Source organism: Fusarium fujikuroi, chromosome FFUJ_chr06 (genome assembly GCF_900079805.1).
Source record: "Fusarium fujikuroi IMI 58289 draft genome, chromosome FFUJ_chr06".
Taxonomy (NCBI): Eukaryota; Fungi; Ascomycota; class Sordariomycetes; order Hypocreales; family Nectriaceae; genus Fusarium; species Fusarium fujikuroi.
Window position 1 is genome coordinate 3829314 of NC_036627.1, and position 19255 is coordinate 3848568.

At 52.5% G+C, this 19255-nt stretch overlaps 5 protein-coding genes; 2 read left to right on the forward strand and 3 right to left on the reverse strand.

Annotated features, from left to right (window-relative positions):
- Positions 1 to 603: 603 nt before the first annotated feature.
- Positions 604 to 8036, forward strand: FFUJ_06537 (related to 1-phosphatidylinositol 3-kinase; the record flags this gene model as incomplete). XM_023579873.1 has 3 exons in its annotated part: positions 604 to 668; positions 723 to 7548; positions 7602 to 8036. The coding sequence occupies 3 exons, from the start codon at positions 604 to 606 to the stop codon at positions 8034 to 8036; spliced, it is 7326 nt and encodes a 2441-aa protein (XP_023432636.1).
- Positions 8037 to 8254: 218 nt separating this feature from the next.
- Positions 8255 to 10057, reverse strand: FFUJ_06538 (related to alpha glucosidase II beta subunit; the record flags this gene model as incomplete). XM_023579874.1 has 3 exons in its annotated part: positions 8255 to 8919; positions 8968 to 9909; positions 9964 to 10057. The coding sequence occupies 3 exons, from the start codon at positions 10055 to 10057 to the stop codon at positions 8255 to 8257; spliced, it is 1701 nt and encodes a 566-aa protein (XP_023432637.1).
- Positions 10058 to 10355: 298 nt separating this feature from the next.
- Positions 10356 to 11453, forward strand: FFUJ_06539 (uncharacterized protein; the record flags this gene model as incomplete). Its single annotated transcript, XM_023579875.1, has 1 exon — positions 10356 to 11453. One exon carries the CDS (start codon positions 10356 to 10358, stop codon positions 11451 to 11453), a length of 1098 nt encoding a protein of 365 aa, XP_023432797.1.
- Positions 11454 to 11671: 218 nt separating this feature from the next.
- Positions 11672 to 14216, reverse strand: FFUJ_06540 (related to regulator protein Sip5; the record flags this gene model as incomplete). XM_023579876.1 has 2 exons in its annotated part: positions 11672 to 13789; positions 13839 to 14216. The coding sequence occupies 2 exons, from the start codon at positions 14214 to 14216 to the stop codon at positions 11672 to 11674; spliced, it is 2496 nt and encodes an 831-aa protein (XP_023432638.1).
- Positions 14217 to 15766: 1550 nt separating this feature from the next.
- On the reverse strand, positions 15767 to 18019 carry FFUJ_06541 (related to PRLI-interacting factor K; the record flags this gene model as incomplete). Its single annotated transcript, XM_023579877.1, has 1 exon — positions 15767 to 18019. The coding sequence occupies one exon, from the start codon at positions 18017 to 18019 to the stop codon at positions 15767 to 15769; it is 2253 nt and encodes a 750-aa protein (XP_023432639.1).
- Positions 18020 to 19255: the final 1236 nt, after the last annotated feature.

Here is a 19255-nt window from a genome sequence, read left to right on the forward strand (position 1 = left end):
ATGGAAGCTTGATGTAGTGGGACAGTGTGACATTCGGATTGTACGGTACGGTTTGCGATACAGAGCTCGGTGCCTTCGTTCCTACAATCACTCATGAAGTCTAGTGACAGATATTGGCATCGCTTCATATGTCTAATTCATGATGCTCATTTTTAAATAATATTTTCTTAGATTGTCCTTGTAAAGAAGCTACTTGAACATCACTGATGTCTATTGGCACTGTGATGACACCGCAGTAGTACTCCACCGCTGGCCCGCCATTTCCAAACTTGATCCATCTAATGACCTCCGCTCAACCCAAGCTCATCAACCTCCAACTTCAACCTTCCCGGTGCTATGCACCTTTCTTAATACCACCCCGGTCGTTACCCTCGAAGGCGCTCAACTAAACTGGGCGTCTCCCCTCAATATTTGTATTTTGGAAACGTCTCGGCCGCATTCACAACGAACAACACGCGCACGCGCTGCCTCGCTCGAAGCTCAATTACGATCTCCCCCTCCATCTCGTACGCTCCTCTACGAAAACGCCCGACTGCGATCGAGCGCTCGATATTCAAGTACATGCAACGTTGATCGCTCTCACACCAGTGCCGCGACGGCATCATGGCGCAAGCACAGCAGGTCGCCCTGGACCGGCTGGACAACATCTCCCGCGCTCTAAAATCAAGGTCGGTTTCACCATGTGACGGTCGGTAGTGCAAAGGGGTCTAATACTCCCACAGAACGAGCGATGATTTGCGAAAACGATCCGCCGTGCAGCTTCGCGAGCTTGTGGCTGTCTGCCATCGAGACCTAAGCCCCGAGCAATTCCAGGTTTTCTACAACTCAGTCAACAACAGGATCACACAGCTCATCACACATGGAAACGACTCGTCCGAGCGACTCGGAGGCATCTATGCCCTCGATGCGCTCATCGATTTCGATGGCGTCGACGTCGGCGTCAAATACACGCGTTTCACACAGAACCTCAAGACCATTCTTCGAGGCAAAGACATCAACCCTATGCAACCAGCAGCGATCGCGCTGGGGAAATTATGTCGCCCGGGCGGCGCGATGATATCAGAAGTGGTGGACTCAGAGGTTAATACCGCTCTCGAGTGGCTACAGAACGACCGCATCGAGGAACGAAGATATAGCGCTGTCCTCGTTCTCCGCGAACTGGCCCGTAGTGCCCCAACGCTTATGTACCAATATATACCGACAATCTTCGACTGGATCTGGGTAGGACTCCGAGATCCTCGACAGCTTATTCGGGCAACATCAGCGGAAACAGTTAGCGCCTGTTTCCGTATCCTTCGTGAACGAGACCAGGACATGAAGCAACTATGGATGGATAAGATCTATAACGAAGCGAGATCCGGTCTCAAGGTGAACACTGTCGAGTCGATTCACGGCTCGTTGCTGGTCTTGAAGGAACTGCTCGAGCAGGGAGCTATGTACATGCAGGAGCATTACCAAGAGGCATGCGAAATTGTCTTCAAACACAAGGACCATAGAGACCCGACTATTCGAAAGACCGTGGTTCTTTTAATCCCAGACCTTGCCAGCTACTCGCCAGCTGACTTTGCACACACTTGGCTGCACAAGTTCATGGTATACCTATCCGGCATGCTGAAGAAGGACAAAGAGCGTAACGATGCTTTCCTTGCCATTGGTAACATAGCCAATTCGGTGAAAAGCGCTATTGCCCCGTACCTCGATGGTGTCCTTATTTACGTGCGCGAAGGTCTCAGCCTCCAGTCCCGCAAGAGAGGTTCAGTCGACCCTGTCTTTGACTGCATTAGTCGTCTTGCCGTCGCGGTTGGTCAGACTCTCAGCAAATACATGGAGGCACTCTTGGATCCTATTTTTGCGTGCGATCTCACCCCCAAGCTCACACAGGCTCTCGTCGATATGGCCTTCTACATCCCCCCCGTCAAGCCGACCATCCAGGAGAGACTACTTGATATGCTCAGCGTAGTTCTCTGCGGCGAACCGTTTAAACCGCTTGGCGCTCCACAACCGAATACTCTCAGCTCAGTCCCGATTATTCCCAAAGACGCAAAAGACCCCCACGCTTACGAGCACCGAAGGGCTGAGGTAAAATTGGCGCTCAACACTCTCGGGAGCTTCGATTTCTCGGGGCATGTTCTGAACGAGTTCGTCCGAGATGTCGCGATCAAGTATGTTGAAGACGAGGATCCAGAAATCCGCGAGGCAGCGGCCTTGACATGCTGCCAACTATACGTTCGCGATCCAATTGTCAACCAGACGAGTTACCATGCGCTTCAGGTTGTGGGTGATGTGATCGAGAAACTACTCACAGTCGGAGTCTCCGATCCTGAACCGAATATCAGGCGGACAGTTCTGGCGGCTCTCGACGAACGATTTGACAGACACTTGGCCAAGGCCGAAAACATTCGCATCCTATTCTTTGCGCTCAACGACGAGGTTTTCTCGATCAGAGAAGTCGCCATCTCTATCATCGGCCGCTTGGCTAGATACAACCCAGCATATGTCATTCCTTCGCTACGAAAGACTCTCATTCAGATGCTTACTGAGCTCGAGTTTTCCGATGTCGCCAGGAACAAGGAGGAAAGCGCAAAGCTGTTGAGCCTCTTGGTTCAAAATGCGCAATCTCTCATCAAGCCCTATGTTGAGCCCATGATCTCAGTACTTCTCCCCAAAGCCAAGGACGGCAATCCTTCTGTTGCTGCTACCATTCTTAAGGCCATTGGTGAGCTTGCGACCGTGGGCGGTGAGGATATGATGCCGTACAAGGACCGACTGATGCCAATTATTCTTGATGCGCTACAGGATCAGAGCTCTAACGCAAAACGAGGTGCCGCTCTACATGCTCTGGGACAGCTTGCGAGCAATTCAGGATACGTTATTCTGCCATACATCGAATACCCACAGCTGCTCGAGATCCTGCAGAGCATCATCCGAACCGAAGGGCAACAAGTACCCCTGCGACAGGAGACGATCAAACTGATGGGTATTCTTGGCGCTCTGGATCCTTACAAACATCAGGTAAATCTGGCGAAATGGCGAAAATTGATGCAACTATTGACACCAGATCAGGCCGAGGAACGAACCCCCGATTCTCGACGCGGCGAGGCCAACCAACTAACAGACATTTCTCTCATGATGACCGGATTAACACCTTCTAACAAAGAGTACTTCCCGACTGTTGTGATTAATGCTCTTCTCGCGATCCTGAAGGACTCTTCGTTGGTCCAGCACCACGCCGCTGTGATTGAAGCGATCATGAACATCTTTCGCACCCTTGGCTTGGAGTGTGTGTCCTTCCTTGATAGAATCATACCGGCATTCCTACAGGTGATACGATCTGCGACCTCGACAAGACTCGAGTCTTACTTCAATCAACTGGCCACCCTCGTCAGCATCGTGCGACAACACATAAGGAATTACCTACCGTCAATTGTTGAGATCCTGCAGGAGTACTGGCATACCTCACCTTCACTACAGACTACGATTTTGTCCCTGGTCGAGGCCATCTCGAGATCGCTTGAGGGCGAATTCAAAATTTACCTGGCTGGACTGCTACCACTGATGCTCGGTGTTCTTGACAAGGATACTTCCGCCAAGCGCACTCCATCGGAGAGAGTGATGCACGCCTTCTTGGTGTTTGGTGCCAGTGCTGAGGAGTACATGCATCTCATCATTCCCGTCATCGTCAGGACATTCGAGAAGCAGGGTCAGCCTACGTTCATCAGAAAGCAGGCCATCGACACGATCGGCAAGATCTCTCGCCAAGTGAACCTTAACGACTTCGCTGCGAAGATCATCCACCCACTTACACGCGTCTTGGACATGGGTGAGCCTGTCCTCCGTACCGCTGCGCTAGATACGCTCTGCGCGCTCATCCAACAGCTGGGCAAAGACTATCTACACTTTATGGGTACAGTCAACAAGACCATCAATCAGCACCAGATCCAGCACTCCAATTACGAGCTACTTGTGAGCAAGCTTCAGAAGGGAGAGGTACTGCCACAGGACTTGAGCTCTGGCGTTGGCTTTGCTGATGGCGCAGACGAGACTCCTTTTGCGGACCAGGGCACTAAGAAGCTGGAGATGAATGCCATTCATTTGAAGGCTGCTTGGGATACTAAAGGCAAATCCACAAAGGAGGATTGGCAAGAGTGGCTGCGACGCTTCAGTACAACATTGCTTACCGAATCACCGAACCATGCTCTCCGAGCTTGTGCCAGCCTCGCCAGCGTGTATCTACCTCTGGCTCGAGAGCTCTTTAACTCAGCGTTCGTGTCTTGCTGGAGCGAGCTCTATGAACAATTCCAAGACGAACTCATCCAGAACATCGAGAGCGCTATAAAATCCGAGAACGTACCACCCGATCTGCTTGGCCTCCTACTCAACCTCGCCGAGTTTATGGAGCATGACGACAAGGCTTTGCCGATCGACATTCGAGTTCTCGGTAGGGAGGCAGCTCGCTGTCACGCGTACGCGAAGGCCCTGCATTACAAGGAGCTCGAGTTCCTGCAAGACCAGAGCAGTGGTGCGGTCGAGGCCCTGATCGTTATCAACAATCAGCTCCAACAGTCTGATGCAGCTATCGGTATTCTCCGCAAAGCTCAACTGTATAAGGAAGGCATCCAGCTGCGGGAGACCTGGTTCGAGAAGTTGGAGCGTTGGGAAGAGGCGCTGGCGTTTTATGAAAAGCGTGAGGAGGAGGTGCCTGAGGATCAGGCGATACCCGTTGACATCGTCATGGGTAAGATGCGTTGTTTGCATGCTTTGGGAGAGTGGGAGGCTTTGGCTTCATTGACTGGGAGCACCTGGGCCAACTCTACGCCCGAGGTTCAGAGAATGATTGCTCCTCTTGCCACGGCTGCTGCATGGGGTCTGAATAAGTGGGATTCCATGGACAACTATCTTTCGTCGCTCAAGAGATACTCACCCGACCGATCATTCTTCGGTGCGATTTTGGCGCTCCACCGCAATCAGTTCCGCGAGGCGATTGCATGCGTTCAGCAAGCTCGTGAAGGCCTGGATACCGAGTTGAGTGCGTTGGTTAGTGAGTCGTACAACCGGGCATACCAGGTCGTCGTTCGCGTGCAGATGCTTGCTGAGCTTGAGGAGCTCATCGTCTACAAGCAGTGCGACGAGAAGAAGCAGGCCATAATGCGACGAACTTGGGAGACCCGACTGAAGGGTTGTCAGAGGAACGTCGAGGTTTGGCAGCGCATGCTCAGACTACGGGCCATAGTGATTGCACCGACGGAGAATATGCACATGTGGATCAAGTTTGCCAACCTTTGCCGCAAGTCTGGACGAATGGGACTGGCCGAGAAGTCTCTCAAACAACTCATTGGAACCGACGCTCCTCTCATATCAGCAATTCCTTATTGGAACGAGCAGCGACAGCCAGCATCCAACCCCAGAGCTGCACCAGCCGCACAGGTCATCTATGCCGTGCTCAAGTACCAGTGGGAGCTTGGACAGCAGCTGCCCGTCAACAAGGGTAGCATACCAGAGAAGACGCTGTATTGCCTGCGCAAGTTCACCAACGATGCTGCGCACCGTCTCGAGGTTGCCAGGGCCCACCTTGCTGCACAAGCTGGTAACGATGCCAGTATCACTGGCGACTACGGATTCCAGAACCCGATGGATCCTGCCCTCATAAGCCCACATACCTCACGAGCGCTGTATGACCAAACAGTCCTCCTTGCCAAGTGCTATCTGCGCCAGGGAGAGTGGCTGATTGCGCTCAACAAGGATGATTGGCAGTACACTCAGGTTCAAGACATTCTTTTGTCTTACTCTCAGGCGACCAAGTACAATCCTCGATGGTACAAGGCCTGGCATGCTTGGGCGCTGGCCAATTTTGAGATTGTGCAGACACTGACAGCTGGAAATGAAGGACACTTGTCGAGGACAGACCAGAGTATGGTGATTGATCACGTGGTTCCCGCTGTCAAGGGCTTCTTCAAATCCATCGCACTTTCACAGGGAAGCTCCCTTCAGGATACTCTTCGACTGTTGACACTCTGGTTTACTCATGGTGGAAGTTCAGATGTCAACGTAGCCGTTACCGAAGGCTTCGCTAATGTCAGCGTGGACACATGGCTCGAGGTCATTCCTCAGTTGATCGCCCGCATCAACCAGCCTAACAAGCGAGTTCAGCAATCGGTGCACAACCTTCTTGCAGATGTCGGACGAGCTCATCCTCAGGCTCTGGTCTACCCTCTCACTGTCGCCATGAAATCTTGGCAGAACACGCGTAGATCTCGTTCTGCAGCTCAAATTATGGATAGCATGAGACAGCACAGCGCAAACCTGGTCGCTCAGGCCGACACGGTCAGTCATGAACTGATTCGTGTCGCCGTCCTGTGGCATGAGCTTTGGCATGAGGGATTGGAGGAAGCTTCGCGATTGTACTTTGGTGATAGCAACATTGAAGGCATGTTTGCAACACTGGCGCCTCTCCACGAACTCCTGGAGCGTGGACCCGAGACCCTCCGCGAGATCTCCTTTGCACAGGCTTTCGGTCGCGATCTTAAGGAGGCGCAAGACTGGTGCCGACAGTACGAGACAAGCCAAGACGTCAATGACCTGAACCAGGCGTGGGATCTGTATTATCAGGTATTCCGCAGAATAAGTAGGCAGCTACCGCAGGTGACCACGCTGGAGTTGACGTACTGCTCGCCTAAGCTTCTTAACGCGAAGAACTTGGACCTGGCAGTTCCGGGAACATACAAGAGCGGACAGCCCATCGTGAGGATAATGTCCTTTGACACAACGTTTAGTGTTATCAACTCTAAGCAACGTCCACGAAAGCTCAACGTCAACGGCAGTGACGGCAAGTCGTACGCGTTCCTGCTCAAGGGCCACGAGGATATCCGCCAGGACGAACGAGTTATGCAGCTGTTCGGCCTGTGCAACACGCTCCTCTCCCACGACTCGGAGTGCTTCAAGCGCCACCTCAACATCCAGCGCTACCCTGCCATCCCGCTCTCGCAGAATAGCGGTCTGCTCGGGTGGGTTCCCAACAGCGACACCCTGCACGTTCTTATTAGGGAGTATCGTGAGAGTCGCAAGATCCTGCTCAACATTGAACACCGCATCATGCTCCAGATGGCCCCCGACTACGATAACCTCACCTTGATGCAGAAAGTCGAGGTGTTTGGCTATGCGCTCGACAACACCACGGGACAGGACCTGTACCGTGTTCTTTGGCTCAAGTCAAAGTCTTCTGAGGCTTGGCTTGAGAGACGAACCAACTACACTCGTTCTCTTGGTGTCATGTCGATGGTGGGATACATTCTGGGACTGGGCGATCGTCATCCTTCCAACTTGATGCTTGACCGCGTCACTGGAAAGATTATTCACATCGATTTCGGTGATTGTTTCGAGGTGGCGATGAAGAGAGAGAAATACCCGGAGAGGGTTCCCTTCCGACTCACTCGCATGCTGACCTATGCTATGGAAGTTAGCAACATTGAGGGTAGCTTTAGAATCACATGCGAGAACGTGATGAGGGTTCTACGAGACAACAAAGAGAGCGTCATGGCTGTTCTCGAAGCAGTAAGTCAACTCTCCTCCAGATTGACCCATCTCATACTGACTGACATTTACAGTTCATCCACGATCCTCTCCTTACGTGGCGTCTCACAAGCGCCGCATCCCCAACAGGCCCCAACTTCAACTCAGACCACGACACAGCCATGCCCGTCCCCGGCGGAGTCCGCGCACGTCGCCAATCCATCCTGGACAGCGACGTCGCGCCCTCCGAACTCCTCAACGCACCCGAGCCATCAATCCAGACACGTGCTCGCGCCCGCACAAACAGCTCAGCGGGTGAAGCCTTGACCAACGGCGGCGCACCAGAGGTGGAGAGCCAGAACGCGAGGGCGGTGGAGGTGCTGGACCGCGTGCAGCAGAAGCTTACGGGTCGGGACTTCAAGACCAACGAGGAGCTGGATGTCATTGCGCAGGTCAATAAGTTGATCATGGAGGCTACGAAGCTGGAGAATCTGTGCCAGCACTACATAGGATGGTGCAGCTTCTGGTGAGGTTCTGCAAGCATTGCTAAGATGGAAAGGGGGGTGATGTTATTTGCTTCAAGGTGCGGGAGTTGGGGGGTTGTTGATATCAGGAACGTTTTCTTCATTCTTGGACGTTGTAAACATTCTCATGCATGTATAATACGAGTATTGAACCGAGTCGTGTTGTATTTCTATCTTAATCAACATTGTATGTTCCCAACATTCTAAACCCTCTGTTTCCTTGTCTATAGCTCATCCCGAGATCTGGGCTTCTTAGGCTGGCTTCCTACATCCCATCTCGAAAAATCACAAGCAGCAGGCGTACCGATCTCCATCCTGTAAACACACTTCTCGCTCTCACTGACCCTCCACAGCTCCTCCGTCTCCGCACATCCCAGCCAAACATCCGTTCTCCTCTGCGGACCATTCCAGCACTGCTGACCATCCTCATACCTCAACACCATCCTCTCACCCCTACCAAGACTCTTCCCATCGATCCTGTCCTCTTCATCCGCCATCTCTCTATCAATGCGCTTGAAATTGCCCATGTTGCTTTGGCCATGGCCCTTCTTGGACTTTTGCTTCGTGCTGCCCAGCCAGCATTGCTCGTAAGTGTACTCGCCCGCCTCGAGGGTGACGCACTTGTCTTTGAGGGCGCGGAAGATATCGTCAGGTCCGTAGTCAAAGTCAAGATCGGCTTGCTCGACGTCGAGACTGGATTTCTTGTCGGAGAGGTCGCGTTTGGCGGCGTCGACGGCTTCGCGGGCTGTGCGGACGAGGGTGGATTCTTTCCCGGGGGATGAGTTGTCGGCGAGGATGCCGTTGGTGATGGCCCAGACGCGGAGGTTGTCGAGAGAGTTGTGAATGAAGGCTCGGACGGGAGGGGGGAGGTATGCCTCAAAGTTGTAGACTGGTCTGTTAGCAAAGAACACACCATCTTGTAGAAGAATTGACTCACGTATATCAGTATCACTGCCCTCACCCTCTTCGAACTCACTCCAGTTAACACCACTGTTCTCCCCATCCTCCTTCAGAACACTCAAAACATCCTCATCGTTCACAACCTCCTCCTTGCTCTCCGCCCGACGAGCCGAGTAATCCTCAAAAGACCGGATCGCCGCCTTGACACCCTCATCGTTGAAGTTGGGGTTATAGTCGGTCTTGAACTTTGTCAAAAGCTCCTCAAGTTCACCGACTCGCTCCTTGAGGGCATCACGCTGGGTAACGACCCTGTCCAGCGTATCCCTGAGCTCGTTGACGCGTGTCTTTGCAAGACCAACAAGAACACCGAGCTTTCCGCTGCCAGGACCCTCGCGGACAACCTTTCCCTTATCTTGCTGTTCAGCGTCGCGGTGCTTCTGAGCGAGTTCCTCTTTCTTGACTTCCAGCGCCGCAATCTCCTTCTTAAGATCCTCCACCTTCTTCTCAACCTTTTGTCGCAAGTTCTTAGCCTCGCTGACCATAGCACCCCTCTTCATCGCAGCCTTCTGCAAAGCCTTCTTCTTCTCATCCTCCAATCGTCTATACTCCTTTCCGATCTCGGCACATTTGTTCTCACACTTGACACCGCCTACACCAGCGTACTCTTCTGACCCATCGCAGCAGAGCTCGTAGTCGCACACGCCGTCGTTTACGTAGAGGAATGGAACGTACATGCCAATATGGCCCTTGTTCTCACACCAGAAGCCGGGCAGGGCGTTGGTGGTGTTTGTCGTGCCGGAGACGGAGCCGGCGAGTGGTTGTTCGGGGGAGAGAGGATCGAGGTTGGCGCAGGCAGCGGTGCCTGGTTCGTCTGAGCCATCGGGGCAATCGCACGTGTTATCGTTGACTCGGTCAAGACTCAATTTGATCGCTGCGTTGGTGATGCAGGAGAATTCATCGCCCTGGTAGTGAGAAGCAACTGAACCACCTGTTAGCTCACCATAGCTTGCTGTATGATCACAGGCATTCTTACATTCTGGGCCAACACCTCTAGGCACACTGCCAGCAGCAGCCAGGGTAAAGGCGTAAATGGCGCCCAGAAGCGCCAGAGAATTCGGGTGTTGCATTGTTTCTGGTGTTCTTGTGTAATGCTCCTGGAGAGGAATTGGAGGTTGGAGTTGGCCAGGTCAGCTATAACTGCTTTAGGGGACAGGGGAGCATTCCAGAGGGAGGTCTCCACTGTAAAAGCTCCCCTGGGCGGTAAATGTTCGGGAGGATCTGAGACGCGGAAGTAAATCCGTGCCTGGGGGGAGAAGGGCACTAAAGGTGGGGGACGAGAAAAAAAGAAGAACTAAACCCCTCCAACACCAGCAAAACTGTGACGCATCATCACCATCTACTACTCTACAGCTGATCGGAAGCAATATGGCACCCAACGATGAAGAGTCTCGCAAGGCTCTCGCAACACTCATAGCAACAGCTACAACCCTCCTCGAACAACTCCAATCAACACTCACCACCATCCAACGCAACCCACAAACCCCAACAACACCCTCCTCCTCCGCCGAAACAACCTCCATAAACGCCCTATCCCTCGCCCGCGACACATCCCTCCTCATCCGCGCCCACTCGACAAAAATCTCCCTCCTCATAATAAACGAGCCCTTCACTCCCAGCGCCATCAGCACGGTGGTCCGCGAGCTCATCAAGGGTCCCATCCCCGGCCTCGCCACCGCCGCGCAAGCCTGCACTCCAGATCTCTACACCAGCGTCGTGCGGAAAGAACTAGCATACCGCTGCCAGAAAGTTCTCGTTGAGCTGTGGGGTTTGTTGAAGCGTGTGCCGGATGATGGGAAGGTTATACCGTCTGTGGAGAGGAGTGGGAGCAAGGGAAGTTTGGTTTTGACGGGAAAGCTTTGGGATGCGTGCGATGAGGTTGTCAAGCTTGCGGATCTGGGGGTTGGCGGGTTTTATGTGAGGAAGGCGGAGGAGTGGAGGGATACGCTCAAGGATGTTATGGAGGAGTTGAAGGAGTGGGGAGAGGAGGAGGATGAAGATGAAGATGAAGTCGATGGTCTGGCCGATGATATGAACAACACGTCACTCACGGATCAAGAAATGGTCGACGATCTAATGAACTCCTCCTCCGCCATCCCCAAATCCGACCCCGATAAGATCCGACCCCGTCTCGACTCAACCCTTAAGCGCCTACGCATGATCGTTCTTCTCTACCAAGCCATCTCCAAGCGCCGCTTCAAGAAGCTTCCCAAGGATACCACCACGGGCGACATTCCCTCCAAGTTGGACAAAGCAGCCAGTGTTCTCGAGACATTGCCGCATAAATTTGGAGATTTGGCCGGCGCGTTCTACGAGCTTGACGCAGAAGAGATCGATTCGCTCATGGAGGATTGTTTTGAGAGTGCGGTTGGTGTTAGTGAGGTTCTGAAGCTTGGGTGGGAGGGGGAGAGTGATGAGTTTAGTGAGTGGATGGAGAAGTTCAAGGTGGAAGTCAAGAAGACATAGAAAGAGTGAACTGAAGAATAAAACATTTGATACCAGTCGAGCGATTGAGCATTGTGATGTCCCTCGTGGCATAGATATTACATGCCCGTTATCTGTATACGCTACTACACATGGTGCTCTTATACAAAGTACATTCCCTGACAACGCTTCTTCCGTCCGTCGTATGTTTAAAAGCCTATGCATCCCAAAATCCGCCTCTTCCCCGACAAAAGTCCCGTCTACACGTGTCTCTGCTCTGTAGCAGGTCGACCCGTCACCGTTGTAAATTCAGAATGTCCGAGTTGCTTAGCTTCATGTTCTGCTTCGTCCACAGGCGCGGGAGTTTCTGGTGTGATCATGACAGCCGGGGCAGCAAGGGAACTAGGGACGACTTCTGTCTTGGCAGCTGTCACACCCTCAACGTGCTCTGCCTCTGCGTCCTCCTTCTCATCCTCCTTCACTTGCGAGAGTGGCCGACCATGGGTATCGTGAGACTCTCCCTCCTCGTCGCGGCGCATCTGGCCGTTTTCGAGATCGGCGCCAACCATTTGAGCGAGACTGCTAAAGTTGAACATGGGCTCGGATCCGGCGCTTCCACCATCGCGTTCTCCGTCGTCGCTGTAAGCACCGAGGCTCAGTCCACTAGACCGAGGACCCAAGTCGCCGCCCAGGTAGTCGGGTCCTGTGTATGTACCAACAGGGCTGTCGTTGACTGAAGACCCAACTGAGGAGGCATTGCTCATCTGCCTAAGATGTGATCCCCCACGCGAAGGCCCAGCCGGTAGTGGCAGAGAACTCGATGATGATGTTGGTCCAGTCTGGTTATCAGACATGCCTCGATCTACCCCCTTGCCTTTTCCAGCAGGCCCATCGTCCTTGGCTTTCGGTTCTGCTGGCGAATCCGGGGTGCTCGAAGCTTGTGACGCCCTAGACATTGTAGCTTCTACCCGGAGATTGCTGGCGGTACTGTTGCCTCGTCTTCGACCCAATCCTGCGAGTGACAAGCTACTAGCACTCGCACCACTTGCACTTCCGCTGTATGGGTTTCCACCCTTCTTGGCGGCTTTACGTTCCTCCTTCTCTCTTCTCTTAGTCTCCTTTCGAATAGCCTTTTCCTCCTTACGTTTGCGCTCTTCTTCAGAAGCTAGAGAAAGACGAACAGCCTCCATAAACATCATCTCCTCAAGTTCGTCCATGCGACTCCTTCGTCCTGTGCCGTTCCTTGAAGATCCTCTAGCTCCAGGTTCCGGTCCCTCGCTCGCGTCATCCTGTGCACCGTCTGTTTGACCGTGGCCGCTGGGGCTGGGACTGGCATTTGAATCGTTGTTTCCAGTGTTCCTCCGGCCAAATCGACTTGGGCGAAGAATCGATCTCTGTTCGTTTCCGCCCATGAGAAATGCAGCCGTATGAAGGGCAGTGGCCGCTGCAGCTCTTCGTGCTTGGTGGTTTCTCGCTGATGCGAGTTTCGCCGCCCAATCGGGACGCACGCGATCAGTGGTGATAACATTCGGCGCGTTCGCAGACAAACTATGTGCGCGTCGACGGCCGGGTATGGGAGGGGTCTGTAGTGTGCTGTTTAGTGAAGTCTGCGAAGACATGGCTGTACCATGGGATGGACCGCTCGAGAAGGCAAGACCCCGGCGGAAGGGAGGAGGCTCGTATGTGACGCCGAATTCGGGCTGTTGGCAGTAGGGGCATGCCGAAGGCTCCGAGATAAGCATCTCAGGCGGATCGTCCGGGTTGAGACCCTCGTTGGGGTCTCGAGCTTCACCGTTGGGGTGATGCTCAGGAAGGTGAGGATCAGCGCGCTTGATCTGAACAAAGCATTCGCTGCAGATATTCTGATCACAACATCTGGTGCGGTTCAAGTAAGGAGGATATGTCAGGAAGCAGATAGGGCACTCCTCAGCGTCTTTGTACAGGAAAACCTCCATGGGTTGGCCGTTGACAAAGGGATCATGAGGGAGAACGATCTCCTTGGGTGATAAATCGGTTGAAGATGCATTTCGTGAACCACCGCTGAGGGCAGCAGCAAGAGCCTTGGCTCGAGGCTTGAAGGGCGACTTGCTCGCTCCGGGTGTCGAAGGGGAAGGGAGACCGGAGGGTGTGTTTGATCCACTGCGATCTGATGCGGCAGAAAGTGTCCTAGGTCCCATAGGCACCGTCAAGTTCTGGAGGTTCTGGCTCGAGGAAGATGGGTTTTCTGCAGGAGGATGTTGCGGGATGAGTTCTGGGTCGGGAGGCGCATCGGCGGGGGGGATAGGAAGGCCACGAGCAGCAGCGACGAGTTGATGCTCGGCCCAGCTCGAAGACCAATCATTAAGGCCTCGCCAGAATGGCGCAAGCTTTCTCTCTATCTGGGTGATGTCAGCTTACAGATAAGAACAAACGAGTCAAAGAACGCACCTGGAGCTGCCTCACGACAGGCTTGCTAAAGTCCTCAGTACCAGTGTAGGTGCCCAATGTTACCAGATAACCTCCATCAACGTGCTCTTCGCGCATACTCCTCTCCCGTTCCTTCGCACGAGCCACGCGCTCCCTTTCTAACCTCCTCGCCTCACGCTCCTGCTTTGTTTCGCGACGCTCAAAAGGAACATCTGGCTGTTCACGATTGCGGGAGGAACTGGGACCGATACCAAAGATGTTTATCTCGGCTCTGCTCATTCGTCGGTTCGATCTCGAGTTGGTGTTTTGCAAATGCTCGCGTACTGAGGGATCGCCGGGACCTGCATATTGACGAGGATCGCCGTCGGGACGAGACTCTTTTGTGTTGGAGTTACCCATGGTGAAGATGTGAAGGAGACGAGGAGAGCAGCTGGACTATGTGGCGCGATGGCGCACTTGGGCTGGTCTTATCTGGCGTGGACCAGGGCAGGGGTGTTGTCGTCAACGATAATCGCAAGGAAAAGAGAGTGTTTGTCACGGATGAAGGAGATGAACCTTGTGGTGGAGTTGAGCGATATCGAGTGAGACAAGAGCAAGGAATTTGTTCTCGATAGGAAGAGTTACCGAATGTCCCGCGATGGGGTTGGGATGGAGCTGATGCAGATGGGGACACGATAGAATGGGGGAGGGGCCGGGCGTCAGACGACGGGGGTCACCACAGAGGGCATCTCGCTTCGGCCGATAGTGTATGGAGAAGGTGGTTTTGACAGCCTGGGTCTCTGAGGCGCCAGCAATACTGTACCGTAGCTCAGGCGTTTGATGTGTGATCAAAGAAAGTTGGAGTTTTTGAAAGGATGAGGATAATAGATGAGGGTGGAGCGATAACGGACGTTTGTTGGTTGGTCGTTGTTGAATCAAAAGCAATTGAGGTGCCCGAGGTTGGGGGGGAGGAGGCAGCCTGTAACAACGGCCGTAGGGTGCTGAAGCTAAGAGCGGTGGTCCCTGCTCTTTGCTTCTGCTGGACCTGGTTTAGCTGAGATCGGATACTGGAGCCCCGCGAGCCAGGCGGGCGGGTAAATGGTGAGAATAGGTACCTTAGTCCGCGGGGTAGCGCGAAGCTATTCAGTAAAGAGAATACCAAGAGAGGAATTAAAAGAAGAAGAGCAAGATACAGATACAGATACAGATTTGTTGGTGTTGAAGGATGTCAAGGTATGTCTCAAGTTGATGACTGAGGAATCGATCGAAGACGTTGACAACTCACTCGCTCAAGTTGGAGAACCTTCCAACCCTACAAGCGTCGTAAGCTATCCTGGCAGAGCCATCTCTTGGTGTAAACCTTGAACATGGTGATATTTCCATACCCAATCCGTATCTCTGCTCACCTGTATCTCTTTGCGGATTGAGGCCCGCATCATCAGCTCAATTACTACCAACTTTACCCTAGACATGTGCTCTGTATTTGCTTTTTCTTTCCCTTTTTTTTTCCGTTTCGAGGGATCTGCAGTCCTGACTCGGCATCACCCATCAACGTCATGGACGGTCACTAGATGTGAAGATCCTTGAACCCAGCATGTCAAAAATCAAGAAACAAGCATTTTCTGTTTCACATGGGTTTTTTTTTTTTTTTTTTTTTTACAAAGTGACTGATGTGTTTCAAGTTATGCGTCTGATTACGCGCAGAGTAATTGTGATTTCATGAATTACAGTTATGATGGTGAGAATATCAGACCATCGTCTGACCTCCTCCGAATGATCCGGATGGTTGATATGAATGTAACTATACATCGTCTTAAAATCCGTATTCGGCATCTCAGAAGCTTATCATTAGCCATACGGTTTGATCCATATTTATCATATTGTCAAAGTGGTTGCAGTTGTAGCGTGCTCTATCCCGTCTATCTCTATCCCCAACACCACATCATCATAATCATCAAAGTCATACAACTCTACTTCGTAGGCGCCCAAGCCTGCAACCAATCCCTCATCCTCTCCAAACTCCCCTTCTCAGCCTCTGCCGCAGCAATGCACCACTCAACATCCCAAACCCCCTCCTCCGCCATCATCTCCGCCAGCTTCCTCCCCCTCTGACTCCCCTCATCCGTACAGAACCACAGCGGCGCATCCATGTTCGTCACATCGCCCAGCAGCGGCTTCACCAGCGGGAGAACCTCCCTCGCACTGGACGGTTTCGCCTCAAGACCTGCGTTTGCGCGACCGGTTTTGCACCATGGATTTGCGCAGTGGGACTTCCCGCAGCCTGTCATGAGCTGGCCAAGATAGCGGCGCTCGATGCGTCGTTTGAGGGCTTTACCTTCTGGGTCGTGCATGCTGACGTACAGGGGGCCGAAGCAGATTGAGCAGAGGCCGATGTCGTTGGAGGCTTGGTCGGTGGAGGCGGTTTGGCGGACTTGGCCTCTTGATCCAACGCCAAACATTGTTCTTCCGCAGTTGGCGTTGCGGCAGATTGGGGGCTTGAGACGAGATACTTTGTCGAGTTCGTGGTGCTTAAGATGTGTCTCCATATCTTTCAGACGAACAATCTTATCGCAAAGATGGCACTCTGTTGTTCGTGTTCCATCTGCAAGTTCATGAGCCGTCAACCCAGACAGAACGACTTCTGGGCTGGGGTTGAAGGGATCGCCTTCTTGGGCAACCTCGAGATGGCAGAACCGGCAGAGGATCAACTTCCCAGGACATACGCTCGTCTGATGCCTCGCCAGGTCAGCCATCGAATTCGTCAAGAACTCGCAATTGGGGCATTGTCGCTCCGTGTGGAAGATATCATCATGCTTCGCCTTGCTCTCTGCTGAATTCCCAAAAGCACTGTCCTTTTCACAATGCCAATGTGCTTCCCACTCCGCAGAGCCCTTCTTAAACACAGATTTGCACTTGGGGCAAACGATGTTGTTCCGCCGACAGAAGTTTTCGTGTAGAACCATCGTCCGCTTCGGAACGAATTGTAAACAGTTACTACACTGCTCCTCATCAGGAGAGTGTTCTTGTTCCCTGGCCCCATTAGATAGTCCATTCGCTCCGTCCTTGGCGTCTTGTAAGTCCACCTTAGCTCGTAGTGAGTACTGCAATGTCTTCGGAGGCTCTGTGGCGTCTGGATGTCTGTATCCATGCACCGATATTGTGATTTGCTCCGCTCCCTCCAATTCCACATTCGTAGGACTTATCACAATCCTCTTGATCCCATCAACCGCCGGTGAAAAGTCCCCAAAAACATGAACACTTTCTCGTGGCAGCGCTCGTTGTCGCGAAGATTTCGGCGTAACAAATAAATCGAGCGTATCTTCGTCTTCGTCGGTAGTAAGTTCAATCGCAAGAGGCTGTGATTTATTCCACGAGGGAAGCACGTAATCCACGTATTCACCCTCGAGAACCTGCCCCTCAACAGCCTTCCAGACATCAATCTCTCCGCCCGTAGAACTTCCATCCGTAGTTCCTCTTTGCGCAGACATGATTCGTCGTAATGTTTCCCGCGCTTGCTCCTCGTCCAAGGCTTCGATATCGACTTCGAGATCCGTGTCCACAACGCAGATGCCGTCTCCTTCGGGAGCGACCTTATCCACGAGCAACTTGAACTCCTCGCCGCGCGCACCCTTCACTGCCAGCATTGAGCCTTTGCTTAGTGTTGTAAAGTTCTCTCGTAATTGTCGCTCGAGCAGTGGTTTCCAGTCATCGGGGTTGTAGCCTGCTTCTAGAGGTCTGAGCCGAACATACGTGCCCTTGGGAAGTTGTCGCGCCTCGACCTTGATCTGAATGCCATCCACGTCCATTCTTTCGTTGTCCTGCGCTGTGTCTTGCTCCAGATCTATCACCTCTTTCGGCGACACGCATTCATCTTCCTGAATACCCAAGGCTTCTGTCAACCATGGGCTCAACCCCAGAGTTCCCTCCGACGCTGAAAACTCTCTGATGCCTGCAAATACAGCATTCTTGTTCTTCGGATTAACGAGTCGGAATATTAAAGGATTCGGTAGTTGCTGTGCGGTATCGGCATCGCTCGAGGAGTATGACCATGGGTCTGATCGGGCAGTCGTCATCGACGGTCGAGATCGCGCCGCAGCTAGAAGCTGTTCAAGAGCAGATTGTGGAAGAAGAATCTTGTCGCCGCGAAGATTCTTGGTCGCTATCGCAGAGGGACTTATCACAGGTAATGCGCTCGACCAGCGCAGGGGTGCAGGCTCCTCCATGATTGGGCTGTAATGTGTAGAAGTTATGATGTGAGGGTCTGTGATTATTTGGTGGGGGTTGATAAGATACAATTACGTAGTGGCAGAATTAAACACGAGAACTGGCAGAGAATAGGAATGAAAATGAGGGTCAATTAAAACTATTTTTTGCTTGAAATCCAAAATGTCGTTAATACTCAGATACTGCATCACGAGAAACAGACTCAGCGGCGATGCTCAGTCAGCCATTTCGGTGACGTTCTTCCAGCATCGTCCAGAAGCCAGACGCATCAGATCTGGGCTGCCTAGGAGCCTTACATAATCGGAAATCCGCTCTCCGACGGACTAACAAAACACCGACACCACGAGCAGTCATCGCTTTGACCAAGCTGTCTGTCTCCTACGCATTCGGTATCAGAGCTGTCATTAGATCTCGCAGATCCGTATCATGACTTGACTCAAAGCACAGACAATGGCCAATTCTTAATATCATGGTTAAAATTAGACTACAGACCATAGCCTCATCCCCTGTTCAATACAGTGCATCGACCAAGTTTCCGTGCAACCCGGGGAGAATCCCGCCTCACTTTTACACGTAGCAAGCAAGCAATGCATCGCTGGTAATGTTGTTCAGTGATCATCAGCGTCGCAACGTGGCTTGAACAAAACCTACGCGTAATTCCAGCCGTCTCGCAGTATGATGAGGACGCGGCACAGAGAATATCACATAGCAGATCCGGCTTGGCAATCTGTACAGGCCACACAGAATACCGTCGATCGAAACAAACAACCCAAACATGTCTTCTTTTTTTATTCACCGCTCTTACAAGTCCGCGACTGTGAGTGAAACAGTGTTGGTGTTTTGACCCCCACAGAATGGCTAAATGCAGCGCAACCTAACCCATCCATGATGGCTGAATTCAAAGCGGTCATGATGAGGACCCGGCAATGCATCCCCGGACCGACGAGATATACAGGCTCACAGAGCTTGGTTTAGATTGACACTACCAGTTCCAAGCTTTCTTTTCAACTAATTGCCCTCAAAATACGTTCACTTAGTCTTTAACTATGGCTTAACTACTCCGTATTATCTTGGCAATCTCGGACGCCGAAATGTAGGATCTGCAAAAGACCTGGCATGTTGATCAGGGTAGCTGTACACCTTTCTCTGTTAAATGTGACACAGCTCATTTTACCCGCCAAAGGGGGCTCTTTTGATCTACGGTACAGAGTCGAGAGGACCCCTACACGAACCTA